General features: G+C 53.3%; 1 protein-coding gene across 1 annotated transcript; it reads right to left on the reverse strand.

Annotated features, from left to right (window-relative positions):
* Positions 1-6,261: 6,261 nt before the first annotated feature.
* On the reverse strand, positions 6,262-16,348 carry SPARC (secreted protein acidic and cysteine rich). Its single transcript, XM_079320086.1, has 10 exons — positions 16,007-16,348; positions 10,354-10,422; positions 10,111-10,161; positions 9,871-9,955; positions 9,352-9,473; positions 9,025-9,145; positions 8,736-8,869; positions 8,454-8,602; positions 7,727-7,875; positions 6,262-7,527 (listed from the first exon to the last, which is right to left on the reverse strand). Exons 2-10 carry the CDS (start codon positions 10,408-10,410, stop codon positions 7,499-7,501), a joined length of 897 nt encoding a protein of 298 aa, XP_079176212.1. The 5' UTR covers positions 10,411-10,422; positions 16,007-16,348; the 3' UTR covers positions 6,262-7,498.
* Positions 16,349-17,443: the final 1,095 nt, after the last annotated feature.

Genomic DNA, 17,443 nt, shown 5'->3' on the forward strand with positions numbered 1-17,443 from the left:
GGACTCAGCTTTATCCTGAACTTAACTCACTGGGATGGAAGGAGCTGTGCAAGGATGAGCTGAGCCCAGGGAGAAGCAAGAGAGGGAGCAGAACATGGAAGAAGAAGTAGAAACTTGTCAGATAACCCAGGAGCCCCTGTTTGTGCGTGGGTGTGCACACGTGTTTGAAGCACGGCTCTGCCACGTGGTCTCCGTTTGGTCTACATGGAAGAGGAAGATTTTTGCTCTCCCACCTGCATGGAAAGAGGAAACATTTACAAAGGAGCAAGGATGCCAAGGCAGGTTCGTTCACTCTCTTCACAGATCCTTTGGCACCCTCACAGAAGGAGCCTTTTGCAGCAGGGGCATGTCTCAACCCCATCTTGTTTCCTCTGTCCCTGTGGCTGCCAAGCAGAGCAGCCTCCATCCCTCGCTGCCTCCTCCCTGGGTCCATTCACAAGCCTTCCCAGACAGGGCTGGATCAGGAAGCCCTGGCAGTCCAAGGCTGGCCTTTCCCCAGCTATTCAGTCATTCCTTCTCTCCCGAACGGAACGTGCCCCAACACCTTTGCCTTGAACCGAGGTGTGTTCAGCAGCCTGGGTCTGCCCACACATGTTAAAGGCACGGCTGCAGGCCAGAGGCAGGGAAGGCAGGCACAGCTCCAGCGTGGAGGAAAAGGGGAGCCCTCAGCAGAGCCCCGAGCTTGGGCTGTGAAAGGGGGGCTGGCTGCTGGAGCAGCGAGGTGTGCCCTGACATCTCAGTCCAGCTCCTTACCAAAGCAGCTCCTCCTCAGCTAACATTTGGCTTTTCAAGCCAGAATTGAGCATCCTTGGGGAGAGCAGCCATCCAGAGTAGGATGGCTGGGTCTGCCAGGGGGTCATTGCAGGGCATGGTGGTGATGGGGTCTGGAGGGGGCTGGGGCAGCGATGGACACAGCAGTGTGGGAGTGCTGGGCTGACCCAGCAGGGCTGAGGCCTGTGGAGGCTGCTTGGCTCCCACCCCTGTTCTCCTCCCTGGAGGGCAGCAGGGGCAGGGGTTTGTGGGTGTGAGCTCTAGGTGCAGCTCTTTCATCCCTGCCAGTTTTTAGGCAGAGGCAGCCAAGGAGAGGGGGATGGTCTTCTTCTCCCATCCTCTTTTGCCCTTTGTTTCTTCCTGCCACAGGTAGTTCATCTGATGCCAGCTGCCAGGCAAAGGAGAAGGATGCAAACAAGACATGTTAAGTAAAATAATCCTGGATGAGCAAACTGTAAAGGAAAAGGAAATTATTCCTGTGGAGAAGGATAAGGGCACACCAAACAGACAGCATGTGGGCAGTGCTCAGAATAGAGAACAACTCTTTGAAGGGCATGAAAATCCACACCGGAGCTAAAACCTGGAGCTGGCTCACAAGTGATGGGGGAATCATCTGATGGAAGATAAGGTAAGGTTTTCATTAAGGACACCATGACCAGGAGGAACATACAACAGGAATCCTGCAGGATGAATGGTGCTGCTCAAGCCCAAGCAGACAGGGCATGATTACAGGTGTGGTTAGTGCAGAGGAGCAGCAGGACTGGGTCAGACCAAAGGTCTGCCCTGACTCATCTCTGCACTCAATAGCAGATGCTTCAGGGAGAAGGAGCAGAGCAAACAAGTGATGATACTTGACCCAGATATTAACCCAGCTTCCAGACTGTATCCAGTTCAGGCACTTGTGAGCTGAAGCAGTTCTTCTGGGGATGTTAGTGTTGGGGGAGAATGAACCTCCAGTTTCCAGGAGATCCTTCATTTCATGGGAAGGAAATGCATTACATGGCTGGTCAGCACTGAATGCTCAGTATAGGAGTCCTACGGTGGTTTGACACTGCTGCTGGCTGTGAAAAGCCCTGTGAGTGTCATGCCAGCAGGAATTGTCCTGCCAGGCATGGTTGTGGTGCCACAACCCCCCTGGGCAGCTGCAGTCACCAGCAGGCTGTGGTCAGGCTTGGCTTTGTGCATGGAGAATTTCAGCCCTAGAGATGATGGCAGCAGTCTCCAAAACCCAGGCAGCAAAGGTGATCAGTGAGGTGTTTGAACAAGAAATAACAAGAGATTTGTACAGTCTCTCGAATCCAGATGGAGTAGCAATCAAAAGGAGTATGAAATTAAGAAAAATGTAGGGAATGCACATAAAAACCCTGTCCTGGGGCGAGTTGTTTCCCAAGAATCACAGAACCAGAGTTTCTTTGATTAGGGGCATAATACTGAACCTGACAAAAAATGGGCTCAGTTGGGAAATGGCCCTGCTTTATGTGGTAGGACATAAAATAGAAAGTAATGGAAGTTCTTCATGGGCAGTGCAGAAGCTGGACAAACCCTGACACAAATAATTACTTACCATGCAATTACTTGGCACCAGAGCACCAGACCAAGCCCAGCTCCTGTTAGAATTCAGCATCACTGTGCAGTGAAGTAGTAGTCTGTCTGTCTGTCTGTCTGCATCCTCTCTCTGTCCTCAGGCCACCTGGAGGAATACCATGGCTGTGGTTTTATGCCCCATCAAATCAAGACCAGTCAGCAGGTTCAAAAATTAGAGAGAATGGTGCTGAGAAAAAGAGATGGAGCTGCAAAACTAAAAGCTTGGGATCATATAAGCCATGAGTCCTTTAGACTGCAAAATGGTCTGTGCTCCAGAAGGGCTTGGGCACCTCTGGGTGAGATGGGATGGTGTTGTGAATGAGTGAATTAGGTGACTTAAGAGTCACTGACAAAGGTATCAGCAAAAGCAAGTTTGAATGTAAGTTTGTGAAGCTACAATTTAACAGAGTTTGATGGGCAACATCTGCTCTATCACTTCCTATGTGGATGAAGCATAAAAAATTGACCAAAATAATCTTAAAAGGATTTGCTTGGAGACCAGAGACACAAAAGGATAAGAGTGCAAAGGGTAAGGAAGACCCTTCTATTGAGTCATGATGTTCAGGATAGACCCCTGGCCAAATTTGCCCTCAGACTTGATCAAATGTTTTATGCATAAAGAATTTAGAAAATGGGAAAGGATGGGATGGGATGGGATGGGATGGGATGGGATGGGATGGGATGGGATGGGATGGGATGGGATGGGATGGGATGGGATGGGATGGGATGGGATGGGATGGGATGGGATGCGATGGGATGGGATGCGATGGGGTGGGATGGGATGGGATGGGATGCGATGGGATGGGATGCAATGGGGTAGCCGGCATGGTGGGGACGAAGCCCTAAAGGGAGCAGAGCCCTGAGCCGCTGAGCTGCGGAGGGCAGAGCCTCAGCTGCGGGATGCGGAGCGGGTCCCTCCTCCCGCGGTGCCCGTCCCGCTCCGGCAGAGCCTCGCTCCATCCCCGGCCGCATCGCTCCCCCCGCCGGCCGCTCCGCAGCGCTGCCGGGATGGGATCGGCCGCGATGGGATGGCCGGGATGGGATCGGCCGCGATGGGATGGCCGGGATGGGATCGGCCGGGATGGGATCGGCCGGGATGGGATGGCTGGGATGGGATGGCCGGGGAGGAGCAGGACGGGGACAGCAGGACAGGGAGAGCAGGACGGGGAGGAGGAGGAAGAGTAGGAAGAGTAGGAGGAAGAAGAGTAGGAGGAGGAAGAGGACGCGCCTCTCGCAGTCTCAGGGAACAGAGCAGGGTTTGCTTCTATCCCCTCTGCCCTCCCTCCAGGCTGGCCTCTCTCCAGGTGTTTCCCCCGTCGTTGTCTCTTCGCTGGAGGTTGGGCAAGATTTTACTGAATTCGTTAATTTTTAAAATAATTTCAGAGAGGAGAGTTTTTAAGCCAAAAGGATGCTCCGCAGTGGAAATGGGCAGTTTGGAAGCTGCTCCTCAATCCGGAGCAGGGCAGAGGGGTGGAGCTGATCCTGACACTGGGGGACACTCTCTGTGCCATGATAAGAGTAATTCTGGTATATGCACCTCACAGTAATTCTGGGTGTGCTTGAACTGCTGTGAGAGGGAGACCTGTGTGTGAGATTCCCATGGGAATGGTAACTCCATCAACCCCACCACCCTGGGTTCCTGAACACGGGTCAAAGCCCTCAGTTACATGGTTCAATCTTCCTTTGCAGGGCTGATTTTAGATGGTGAGACTTGAACTTGTGTGAAATACCAGCCTTCACACATGGAGCCTGAGGGGATGATGTGAAGCTGTGTCAGGGGAGGCTTAGGTTGGATATTATCAAATATCCAGAGGGTGTTGGGCACTGGCAGAGTCTCCCAAGGGAAGTGGCCACAGTGCCTGCCTGATTTCAAAAAGCAGTTGGACAACACTCTCAGGCACATGGTGTAATTCTCAGGGTTGTCCTGTCACAGAAGTTGGACTCAGAGATCCATGTGGGTCCCTTCCAACTTGGAATTTTCTGTGATTCCATGATTCTGTGCTGTTGGATGGATGTAATTCCATGGGTTTCCAGTGTGACAGTTAGAGTAGAAGCAGCTCCAGGTGCAGCTACGCCATGCAAACAGTGAGGCTCTGAGTCCAGGCTGTTCCCAGGTGTGTGACTGGAGTAGTCATGGTGATCCCTGGCTTGTCACCTTTTTCATCACCTGCATTTTGTACATTTAAGCCCCAAACCTTAATGCAGTATTTATGCCACAGTTTGTTTCTCTTAAAAAAGTAAGGGTCAGGAAAACAGACAGGACAGCACAAATCTCTACAGAAATCTTTGTCTGCCCCATCTTTCCTCTCTTGGATGCAGGACGTGGCTCAGTGAGTAGCTGCACCAAAAGGAGCCATATCTGCAGATGCACTGTAGCACTCAGGTCGGGCTGGTGCTGGTTTTGGATCCAGATCTGTCTGTTATTTTTCTATTTCTTTTTTTTTTTCAGGTTTGCAAACTGTGCCCTCAGTCAGCACAAACCACAGGGAGAATTTCCACTCGGAAAGTACAGGCGAGTTTTCTTTACTGCTGTGCAGGCACGGGAAGGCTCAATTTCAGCTCTAACAGGGAAAGGGCTGTTCTGTTCCACCCTTGCTTCTGTCTGGGTCTGAAAGCTCAAAGAGGCCAGCTTATTCCTCAAGTCCTGACATAACCCCTTGTATGGCATTTGCCCCAAGGCAGTGAAATTCCAGCCACTTGATATTTCAGGCTGTGACATTTGAAGGGTTAAGAGAGCCCCAGCTTCAACCTCCTGAGCTCATTCTGATGCTCAGTTACAGCCAGGGCAGCTGCACTTTGTTATAACTGGCTCCTTTGGGCTCTGCCTGGCTGCTGGGATATGAGTTTTGTCCCATGGGATGGGATATGGCCTTGGAGATAGATCACTGTCCCTTCCAGAGCCGTGATAACCAGCTCTCCTGCTGGCTTTCCTGAGCTTGCTGGGACTCAGAGCTGACTCCTGCACCACAGGGGAAAGCAAGGGAGAGAAGGGCTGGAGAGCCTTCCCTTGCACTGGCCCAAGCTGCCATGCCTGTCTGGCAGCACTGGCAGCAGGGCTGAGCTGGGAGCAATGCAGCTGCTCTCACAGGGGAGTGGAGTGAGGGTTTCTGGCTGAGGGCGAGTGGAAAGCAGGTTTGCACAGGATGGCTGATCTCCTCCAGCCCTGGCATTCCTGTCCTCTCCAGGCCTGGAGGTGGTCACATCCAGCTGGCTCTTGCAGGGGTGATGGGCAGTGGTGTCTCTCTCTGTGTCAGGTCTGACAGTTTGCACGGGGAGCATTCACTGTGTCCCCATTGAGATCCCCTTTGGCTAATAGCCCTGGGAAGCAGTGTGGCTGGTGGAATGGGTGCTGTACTTCAAGGCAGGGATGGAAACCCCTCACCAGCCCCTCTGGGCAGCAGCTTTCCCCCTGGGGTCAGACACCTTGGCAATACAGAGTGCCTGTTCTGGGGATCTGCCCAGGGCTCTGCAGCCAGGAGTGACCCTGTGCAGGATCTGACCCGACAGCTCTGCTGGGAGCACAGCACATCCCACTGGGGCTGTCAGCAGGGCCCTCACAGCTGAGCCACAGCTCTTGCAGCTTGGCTATTTTTAGCCCATGCCAATGGGGGTGTTTATTTTCCTACTGTTGTGCCTTTCTGCCTTTCCCAGGGATTTTATTGCTGATGAAAGCAAGGGCCTGGGAGTGTCTGTGCTGGCTGCTGCAGTGACCCCATCTCTGCCCACGTTACCCAACCACTATTCCCCAAGCCTTTTACAGTGATGGGTTGGAATGGGCACCTCAGCTTACCTTGGACCAGAACTGTTTTTGGGGTTGGGAAACCTGTGGTAACAACTTGAGGTTGGTGTTGAGAGGGCAGTCCCTCTCACCAGGATGGGATGAAACAGAGGAACATTGCAGGCTGGTTTATTGTCAGTGTTTCAGATCAGTATTTTTTATTACAGACACTCATCAGGTTGCTCACACTGTGGCAGGAATTTAATAATATAAGGCACAGGGAACATTCAGAGGTAAAAAAAAGAGTTCTCAGCCTGTGAGATTTAGCCATCACCTCTCTTACAAAACAAAATCCAAATACCTTCTCCCTTCCATCCTTTGCATCCCTTAAATCCACAAAAGGAAAAAAAAATTACAGCCTTTCCCTTAAGCATGTGGCAAACACGCCACTTTCTGGGCAGAAATATCCCTTCCAAGTCTGACACAGCTTCCCTGGGAGGGCAGGGCTGGAATTTAAGCACAGCCAAGGCAGAGGGGTGGGAAGTGCTTAAGGGCACTGTGATTTGGGGAGAGCCAAGACCTTTATCTCAGCTCCAGCTGAATCACAGCACCAGGTGAGCCACACACACCCCGGGGAACAGGTGGCCACACCCCAATATCACACAGAAAACACGACAGCAGTGTGGTCATTGAGCGATGGTGAAGCACTTTCAAAACTTTATTATTCAGGGGGATTTTACAGGATGAGAATAAATTCATCTTACTAGTTTTAAATTCTGTGCGCTTCCCTGTTCATTTGTTCAATTTCTCTCTCTTTTTTTTTTCTTTTATTTTTTCCTTTTTTCTTGTGTGCCCAATAACTGCTAAATTCAAGCCCTGGGAATTGGAGGGAGGGGAAAATTATAAAAAGAAAAAAGAAAACAAAATCGCACCACTCTCTGTCTTTCTCACCCCTCTCCATCCTTCCTACCACCAGTGGGTGGCCACAATGTCACCTGCAGCTGCTCTGCTTGAGAACCCAATCCTCCCACATCCTCTGGCTCTGCCTTCCCTCGCTGCCATCTGTGGCTGGGGCGGTGAATCAGCTGAGAGGGTTTTGTGTCTGACGTGTCCAGGAACGTGCTGTTAGTGAGAAGTTAGGAGAAGATCCAGAGCAGAGAGGATATTTAGCACAGGAACAATCAGCGGTAAAGGCAGAGAAAAGGCTGGTAAGAGCTGTGGAAACAGCTGGGTGAGTAATCTAGTGGTGATAGATAAGGCTATGAACAGGACTGTTATTTCTCTTAGCACCGTTACTACATATGTTTAGACCTATATTAGCACCTTGTTCCCAGGGAAAAACAAAACAAAACAAAAGCAGTTTAAAAACCAAAGGAAGTGGGAAGGTTAAAACATGACAAAGTTGGCAGCTGAGCAGGAAGGCGTTTAGATCACAAGATCCTTGTCTATGTCCTCTGTGGAAGGAAAAGAGAGGGACAAAGTTAGGAGGTGGATGCTGCCAGGGTCCCACTGTTCCTGTGCCCTTCCCACTCCCCCTGCTTCCCCTCACCCAGAGCTGGCATTGCTGCAGTGCATTGCTTCATCCACAGAGGGGGTTCTGGGGGTGCTCTCCATTCTCCCCTCCACCCCATTCCTGCCCTCCTCAGCACTTACTCTCCTTGATGCCAAAGCAGCTGGCCCACTCCTCCAGGGCGATGTACTTGTCGTTGTCCAGGTCACAGGCCTCGAAGAAGCGAGTGGTGCAGTGCTCCATGGGGATCAGGGGGGCACGCAGGGGGGCCAGCTCGGTGTGGGACAGGTACCTGCCAAGGTGACCACACTGTCACAGCACGGAAGATGCTGCCCCAGCTCTCTGGTTTGGCTGCTGTCCCAGTGCCCTCCCAGTATCAGCCACTGAGTGTCACAAGGGTCAAAGACTGGTATCTGCCTTTGCAGATGACAAAATTTTGATTTGTGGTTTTGCTGGTCACAAAACAGTCACCAGCTGGGGGTCCCTGCCAGCTGCCCCCACCCCACAGTGTGTGTGTGATCACTCTCATGCCCGTCTGCAGCCCACAGCTAAGCCAGCAGCTGCTATCTCAGCTGCTGAAGTTATCCCTGTGCCTTTGGACTAAGATATTTTAGGGCACTATTATAGAACAGTAAATCTGAGAAGAGAGAAATTCCATGCCCAAGGGAGGTGGGAGCAGCTGGGGGAGGCCCCTCTTCCTGCAGAAGGGCAGTTTGCAGGAGGCAAAGGTGTCTCTACCCCAGCCTAGTTTGTTACAACCTCTGCCACCAGCCACCCACTTGTGTCACATCTCCAGCCTGCCAAATCCCCCTGGTCCTCAGGCAGGAAATGGTTCTGGTGGGACCCTCATCCTGCTCTGCTGGCACTCACCCATCAATGGGGTGATGGTCCAGCTGCCCAAACTGCCAGTGCACAGGGAAGATGTACATGTTGTAGTTCTTCTCAAAGTCCCGGGCCAGGAGCTCCACGGTATGGTCACCGGCCTCCAGGCGCTTCTCATTCTCGTGGATCTTCTTCACCTGCCATGGGAGAGGCCAGGGAAATGTCAGCAGGGACATGGGGTGCAAGGGAGGGTCTTTACAGGGATCCCACAGGTCATTCTGGATGGGTCACTGTGGGGTGAGCTCCCAGCCCCCTTCCCCTGTCCCCCACCTTGAGCTTCTGCTTCTCGGTCAGCAGGTTGTTGTCCTCGTCGCGCTCGTACAGAGTGATCAGCACGTTCTTGAGCCAGTCCCGCATGCGCAGGGGGAACTCGGTCAGCTCTGTGTCCAGGCAGGCAGGGATGACTGCAGGTCACACACAGTGCTCAGTGCACACCCTGGACACGCAGCCCCAGTGCCCTCCCACCTCAGCCCCGGGACCTTTGCTCTCCATCAGGCTGTGAACATGGGGGCTGTGCCCAGTTAGGGGTCCCTTTGTCTGAGGGAGTGGCTCCACTTACATTTACAAGGCCCAATGTAGTCCAGGTGCAGCTTGTGTCCCTTCTTGGTTCCCTCCAAGGTGCACTTGGTGGCAAAGAAATGGCAGGAGGAGTCGTAGGTCTTGTTGTCAGTGCCACAGACCTGCACAGGAAGGGGAGATGCTGCGTGAGAGGCAGGGAGAGCCTCCAAACCAGATGTTTAACTTGTTTTCTGGGTGGGCAATGGCTCCTTCTTCTCCCCTAGATGTGGACTAGCCGCCCTGACTCTGTCTCCATGTGTCACCATCTCAGGCAAAGCCCACGTGGGTCCCTCCCTGCCCTGGGCCACCCAGCAGATGCTGCCCTCACCTTCTCGAAGACGCCGGCGGTGGCGGGGCAGCTGGCGGGGTCCTGGCACACACACATGGGCGAGTTGTTGTCATCCACCTCACACACCTTGCCGTGCTTGCAGTGGTGGTTCTGGCAGGGGTCTGGAGCAGGAGGGGAGCAAAGTCAGAGCCAGCCACATCCTCACCTCCCATGAGATGCTCAGGGCACCTCAGCACACAGGGAAGACTCAGACTTCACCAGGCACAGCCCCCAGCATCTATTCTTGAGGATTTCCAGAAGTCCATGTTAGCCCTGGGACTAGTCTTGGACTCATTTCTGTAGCCACACCAATGGTTTTTCTGTTGCAAAGATGAGCTTACAGGGAGTCCAGGGCTAGAAGAGGCCATGTGCCTCTTTTGCTTTAAATCTGCATCCAGGCTGGCATCGTCCTTGTACTACAGCCCTTCCCAGAGGAGTCCCTCACTTTTTGGGGTGGCTGAAGCTCTCCCACACAGGGAGTGTCCCTGCTGGCTGGAGGGCAGGGGAAGAGTGACTTACTCTCTGCAACAATCTCCTCTACATCCTCTGTGGGTTCCTCGAACTCTCCCACCTCCACCTGGACGGGATTAGCTCCCACGGGCTCCTGCAGAAGAGGTCAGTGTTTCTGCTGTGGGTGCACAGCTCCAGCTCCTGGGGGCAGAGCAGCCCCCCCATGGCTCCCCAGAGCTTTGGAGATGCTCTTTCCAGAGCAGTGGGTGCTGAGGGGATGGGTGAGGAGGAGGAACAGAATCCACCTACCTCTGTGGTGGGATCTTCAATGACCTCTGTCTCATCAGGCAGAGCCTCCTGCTGCAGAGGAAAATGCACATGGGGGGGTCCATGGGACAGTCCCAAGTGGGTGACCCACTGGAACAGGCAGTAGGGCCACCCTCAAGTTGTCCCTCATTCCTCAGGAGTTTATTTGTTATCAAAGAAAAGCCCCACTGGCTGCTCCAGATGGACAACCCCAGCACCAGAGGCTCTGCTGCCTCCTGCACTTACCGGCGCTGCCAGGGCTTTGCCTGCCAGGCAGAGAAGGAAAAAAATCCAGGCCCTCATCTTTCAGCAGACCTTGAATAAAGCAGAGGAAAAGCAGGGATGAGGAAGGAGGCCACTGTGTGCCGCTGGGCTCCAGGCTGAGCACTCAGACACTTGGAGAAGGGCGTTCTCTCCATTTCCTGCTTCGTCTGTTCACTAGTACAGACCCACATGCTGGCTTTTCTAGCCAAAACCTTGGGCCAAACCATGTTTCCAAGATAAATTAGTTTGATTTTGCAAGCGAGGCAGTGGCGTTTAGATGTCTGTTGCTCTCCTGGACGTCTTTAGGAAAATCACAGTCAAAATGGCTCTCTCCTTCTCTGAAGGCATTTTTTTTTCACCAATCCCCCCACACTTTTCGTGTTAAAAATCCCCCAATATGAGTGCCAGCTACAAGGAATGAAACTCTATTATCGTAGGTGTCAATCATAAGAAATGGAAGTGGATGAAGGAAAGAGATAACAGAGAGACAATGAGACAGAGCACTAGAGAATTAAATCCTTTAGAAAACCCCTTTCCCAATGGACACAGACCTCCCTAGGGGTGTCAGAGACCAGTCCCTCACCCCCAGCACCTCAAAATGTTGGGGTGCCTATTGTTTTTCCCTTTCCTGCTCAGAGCTGAGGGTGCCCAGGCTGGGTTTGAGGGACACAACACACTTTGGGGTTGTGTCCAAGCTGCAGAAGGAAGAGCCCTTTGCAGTGTCTGCAGGAGGAGGCAGCCCAGCTGTCAGCGGTGGTGGCAGCCAGGAGCGTGCAGCTGTGCCACCCCCGTGTCCCCGCGGTTCCTGCCTGGCAGGGCTGTGCTGCTCTGTGCGGGCGGAGAGGAGCTCAGCTGGCTGTTTGATATGCGGGTGGCATCCCCCTGATCCCATCCCTTCCGCCCCGGGGCGGGAGCAGCCCCGCTCTGCGCCAGCCAGGGCGCTGTCCCCTGCCAGCCCTCCCTGCCGCCCTCCTCCGCCCCACCCGCGGGGCTGGGGCCGCCCTGGGGCCAGGCACAGACAGGCATTTGCTGGGACAGTGTCGGACAAGGCTTCTCCTTCGCTCCCAGGATATCTGATGTCACTGCATCCTTCTCCTCCTCATGCACAGCAGCTCTCTGGGTATAAAGCCACACCAATCCTGTGCTGCCAGGACACCAACCAGGCTGGGCTCTGCTTCCAAATTTAGCGAGGTTTGGCCACTCAGAAAATCCTCTGCAATCTCAGGACCTCACCCAGCCTCTAGCGGGGTGTCAGTGCAAAACAGGGGTCAGGGAACGGAGGGCAGCTTTTTGGGATGTCAGAAGGCTGGGGATGGCCTGAGGAATGGCAGAGGAGCTGTGGGAATGGATGAGGAGCCCTTTTGCTCCGTCTTGGCTGCAGCTGAGCAGCTCCCTCCTCTCCTGCTTGGTGTGAGCTGTCCCTTCCCCTTGTCTTGATTTGTTCTGGAGGCTTTGCAAGCAATTGCCAGCAGATCACTGGTTCTTCACTCCTAGAAGGATTGTTTGGGAAGGGAGGTGGAAAAGTACAGGTGATTCTGGCCATCTCCTCCCTTGCTGGTATTCCCTGGCTAGTAAAGGCTCCTCCTGGGCTTCTCCCAGGGGCTTGTTTGCTTTGGAAGGTGCCCTGAGGTTCAGTGATGCTCATGGTGCAGTGCCCAGCCTGGAGGAGAGGGCAGTGCATGCACATGTGGAAGGTGGCACAACCCCACACCAAGGCCATCTTAGATCATTTCCCCAGGCTTTAAAAAAAACATTGAATTTCAAAGTCTGGGTATGCAGTAAGTGGGGTCAGGGAATTACATGTTTGCTAGGAGCCAGCAGACAGTTGGAGCTGCCAGTGTTGTGTTTGGAGGAAGAAGGAGCATGGAAAAGTCTGAGCAAACAAGCTCTGCTGAGCTGTCTTGTGCCTTAGATGGTAAAACAAATTTATTATAAAACAACAACCTTTTGGAGGCAAAGCCTGTGCAGCAAGGACATTGCAGTGTCTGTGAACCCCTGGCTGGTTTGCAAATGGCCACTCCTGAATGCTTGGTGCTCAAAAGTCCTGAAATAACAGTAAAGGAACCCTGCACACACGGTTGCTCCATCAGGATAATGTGTCCGTGGTGCAAGTCTCCCTCCTGGTGGAGCAACCACAGTCCTGCTATCCAAGAAGGTGCTCTTTGGACCACACCAGGAGCTCAGCATCCATCCCCCAGCTGGAGGGACTGGGGAGGATCCCTGAGGGGCTCTGCTCTGGGAATGCCAGGCACTGCTTGGTGAGCCCCATGGAGGGCAGAGGGCAGCAAGGGGGATCATTTTGGACAGAAGAAAACAGGGAAAAAGATTTTAGCAAGCAGGGACTTAGGCTCTACTGCATCATAAGGGAATCAACAAACACCAGCACTTTGTAGGATGCTGGAAACCAGCACAGACAGGGCTGCTGAATACAGAGTAAGAGAAGCTCTCCTCAGGCCTGCCCTCCTGAATGCTGTGGATTGAGCAGCCAACAGGGCACCATGGGCTGCAGGACTTTTTAATACCTTATCCCACTTGCATCCTACATGGGGACTTCAGCTCTGAAAACTGAGACTGGGGGCTCCCACAAACCCCCTCTCAATGGTTCACTTCTCCAGCATGGCCCTCAGCAGCTGCTGCTTGTTGCATTTCACAGCCAAACCCCAAAGGAGAAAACCATGGGGTGCAGAGAGGGCTGAAGCTGACCCTCATCTCCTTCATAGACTCAAAGGCAGCTGCTCTGGGGAACTCTTTACCATGCTCTTTCAAGCTTGTGGCACCATCATCATCATCATCTCCTGACAGGAAAATACCCCGCAGTGATGCACAGAGGAGCATCTGTGCCACTGGGTCTGTGTCTTTGATGGGGATCCCAGCCTGGGGCACTCTGTGGGTTGGGGGAGGACTCTGACGAGGTGGGTGCAGCCTCCAGGAGAGGCTCCAGGGACGGTGCAGCCCGGTCCATGTGGCGCTGGCCCCGTCCAGGGTTGCGTAAGCCCTTTGGGATGCCACGTTAGCGTGGGGAGGAGTCTGTGCTGGCCACTTTGACAGCTCCTCCCCAAGGCCACCGGGCTCACCCCAGCTGCCCCCCCCTGCTACCCCGGGCGAGGGGCTCGGCTGCCTCCTCCATGGAGGCAGGAATGGGCAATGGCTGGGCAAAGCCCTCCCTCAGCTCCTGCCTGCACCCCAGCCCGTCTGCAGAGTCTCCTGCATCCACCTCCCTCTGCTCTCTGCTCATCCAAGCCTCTGAAGGGTCTGACATTCCCCCACCTCACACTGAGTGTAAAGGCAAGGCTGGTCCAGAAAAAGATTGTGCCAAACCCCGCTGGGGCCGCAGTTTTCAAGGGGCAGATGGGTGACCAAGTGTGACCCGCACAGAGACACAGCTCCACTGCCTAGCCTTGACCTCCCTATGCAAGCAAGACCCTCTGAGCTCTACTCAGCGGCCACTCCCAGGCTGGAATTCCATTTGAAGCTGGAGCTGTTTGCGTGAGTTCCCATAAAGCTCTCTGCTGAACAGGTCCCTGCATGCTCAGTGCCAGCTCATCCAGATGTGCTGCAGCTGCCCTGGGTGCCTGGGGACAGGGCTGGGGACAGGGCAGGAGCCAGCCTGGCTCCTGCCACCTGCACAGACCCCTCTCATGCACTGTGCAGGCTCAGAAACCATGCTAGGTTTAGATGGAAGAGAAATTCCCTTTAGCTCACACACACACTCCGAGTAAAACACAGCAGGGGAAAAAATCTCCCTAACCCATGTGCCCATCCAGAGTCCCTAAACATAGAGCTACACCACAACACTGTGTGAACCCGTTTCCTGTGCTGGGAGCTGGGCAATGTGTGAGCTCAGAAATGCTCCAGATCTTACAGGGCTTGTTGATACAGCAAGATCCCAGTCCCATCACAGCTGTGTGCTGAAGCTGTCACGTTTCCTCCAAGTTGCAAGTTGAATACATACTGGAAAATAAATTACTACCAAGAGAAGTGCCTGGATGACCTGTGGGCTGCAGGCAGCTGCTCATGGATGAGCCTGTGCAGACAGGGGAGACAGAATTTTGCTGTCCTGCCTGAGCTTTTTCTTTAGTGTGGGCTGGACCTTAGCTATGCCAAAAGCAGCCCGATGCTTCTGTGCCCGGTGCGGGAGGTCCCTCCGGCCCCGGGGGTGCAAGCAGCCGATCCCGCACAGCTCCACAAAGGAGGCAGAGAATAAACTGTCCGATAAATACTCTGCAAAAATGCAAACCATCTCCAAAGCATTCCCTGGACCTGCCCTGCCACCGCCGCTGCAGCGATAACAGCCCCGACATCCCTCGGACCAGAGGACCCAGAAAAGGTTTCCATGGGAGCCGACATTCCTCGGGGGCTGAGTCACGGAAGAGCACAGTGTTGTGGAAAGAAGGGTTTGGATAAAAGTTTGAAAAGTTTATTTCTGCTCTTCCCCCTCCCGACACCGCCCGCACCCCTGCTCCTGCATATGTGGCAGACAATGGCTTGGCTTCAGCTGCTGCGCAACAGCCTTTCATTTTCCACTTAAAACTCGCCCCATCGTCCCTGCAAACGGCTGCAGTTAATTTTTGTCCTTTTGGAGGGATGCTGAGTTTTTGGGCTGTTTCAAGTTGGTCGTTTCTGGGGACTCGGGAGTACTGGGGACATTCCCTGCACCCTCGGTTTCACTACCACTTGAGACCTTTACCTTCTGGTTTGGGTGGGAATGCAGCTCCCGACCGGTTAAATTTCTTTAGTTTTGGCTGGATGCAACAGAGAGGGGACACAAAGAGCAGAGTTAGATTGTCACGTCCCCGGGCCGGGAAGGACAGCGGCTGCCTTTAAAGGAAACAAGCCCTCGTCTCTTCTGCATGGACCTAAAGTTGTGCCTGCCCGAAACCCAAGTTCTTAAAACTTAAAAAAACATCCCGAAAGAGCTTTGCTCCTTCTCTCCTGCAATCTCTGTCTCCCTAACAGTCGATCAGTCAGAGCTCGGCAAGCAGACTTGAAAGGCTTTCAAAGTTTGCTTGGAACAAAAAGCCGAGTGTCTTTTTTTTTTTTTTTTTTTTTTTTTTTTTTTTTTTTTTTTTTTCCAAGGGAGAAATAAGACCGGCTGCACTGAAGAAAAATAAAACCGCTGACATGAAGTCGAAAGCTCTTTGTTCTTCCTGTGGATACTCTGGTGAGTAAAACATCACCTGCCAACACACCTCAGGCTGGGAGAAGTGGGGGCTGTTCCTAACTAGATCTGATTTTCTCTGCAGGCTGGTTTGATGTGCCTCGACCTTGGTGTCAAGGATCTCGCTAAGCAGCTGAAAACCCAGAGGGGGAAAAGGGAGGAGACAGAAGAATGAGGGCAAGTTAAACCTTTACAGTCAGATGCCACCAAAGCATTAAAGTTCTCGAAATTGAGTAAGAGACAGTTTAGAAGTGGAAATGCTGCAAAGAGGAGAAAGGGGTGAAGTCAGGGGGGGTCTCTGAATGCACCTCTTGGGGTGGGGAGTGTCCAGCTGCCCACCCCGAGTGATGCACTGCCAGCACTGGACACTGTCCCCGGGTTGGGACAGGGGGTCCCGGGACAGACACCCCCCCATGTGGGGACCCCCGTGTCGGGAGGAAAAGCACAGCAAAAACAAACGCGAAGCTCGGGCCATACCTCGCAGTCCCGGCAGCACGGCTGAGGGAACTTCAGGCGCTTGGACAGGCTGGAGGAATCTGCAAGTTTTAGAAGGAGGCAGGAGGAAGCCAAAGGGTGGGCTGGGTTTCCCTCTGCCTCTCCCCCTCCTCCTCCTCCTCCTCTCTAGCTTTCCAAATCGGTCTTTTCCTCTCCTCCGCTTCGCAGTGGGCAGTCCCTGAGCCTGGCTCCAAGGGATAGACCAGAGAAATCAAGCTGGAGATAAAGGGTCCCTGGCAGGGGCAGAGCAGTCCCCAGCGCAGCCCTCCCAGCAGAGTCACTGGCACAGCAGCTGCCTGCACTGCTGCCATGAGTTTTCAGTTCTCTTTTCTCTCGGACTGACAGCACACGGAGATGGGGGAATACCATCTCTCCGCCTGGTTTTGCACCTCCTAACACCTCGACCTGCTGCAATTATAATGTTAAATGCTGTCATTTCTCAGTGGAGTAGCTCAGTCCCTGAGCTGGTGTTTCCCATCCTCGGGGAGATGCAGAGGAAAGAAGGAGAGTTTTTGCTTCTCCATCCTGTCTCCTGACATTGATATCTGTGACTGCTTTGTGAGAGGGAGAGGAAAGAATGACCCAGAGAATGTGGAGGATAAAGACATATCTGAAATGCTGTGGGTAGGCAGAGAAATGCTGGGCTGTTTATGTGACTCTCAGCAGACTGGTCTCTGCTATGGTTATCATCCAGCAGATCTGGACTGATTGAACAAAACCCACAGCCAGAATTGCCAGTCAGCTGAATTCGGTGGTCTCTTCAGACACCACTCACTATTTTGACATTACAGATCATTACTCAGCTGGAGCAGCCAAAGGCAGCCAAGCAGCAAAGCTGTTTGGAGTCAAGTTTTCCCATCTGTTCCTCTCTATTCTCAGGATGAAAACCCAGCTTCTCTCTCCTTGCTTCTCTGCATGGCTGAGAAGATCTGGGGTGCATCTGCTCCCCCAGCACCAACATGGCCTTGGCACTGCTCTGCAAAGGAGAGACAGTAGCCAAAAATTGCTGCAGTTTGGGCATCCCTAAGGAATGTCTCCATGCTACACAGGGCTGTCCTGAGCCCAGTGGAAAATCCAGTTTTTTGCAGCTTAATCCTCCTGTGGCATCCAACCTCACCCTGGGGCTGCTCTCAAGGGGCTGCTGGAAAGATTGTGTCTTGTGTAGCTGGCAGGACTGAGGACATCTGGGCACCAGCAGTGTGATTGTGGATGCTGGTGAAGGACACCCGAGATCACAGCAAAATTCAACATCGTGTTTTGTCTCGGCTGCCTGGGATTTGGGTTCATTCTTGATTATGTGCTATCTTTGAGAGGGCTGAGACATGGACCTGAGAGCTTCACTCTTCCCACTGGTGTTGCTGAGGATCCAGATGGCACCACAGGGACTGGCCCATGGTGACCTGCCAGGCTAGCTGGCTC

The sequence above is a fragment of the Erithacus rubecula genome (genome assembly GCF_903797595.1).
Source record: "Erithacus rubecula genome assembly, chromosome: 16".
Classification (NCBI taxonomy): Eukaryota; Metazoa; Chordata; class Aves; order Passeriformes; family Muscicapidae; genus Erithacus; species Erithacus rubecula.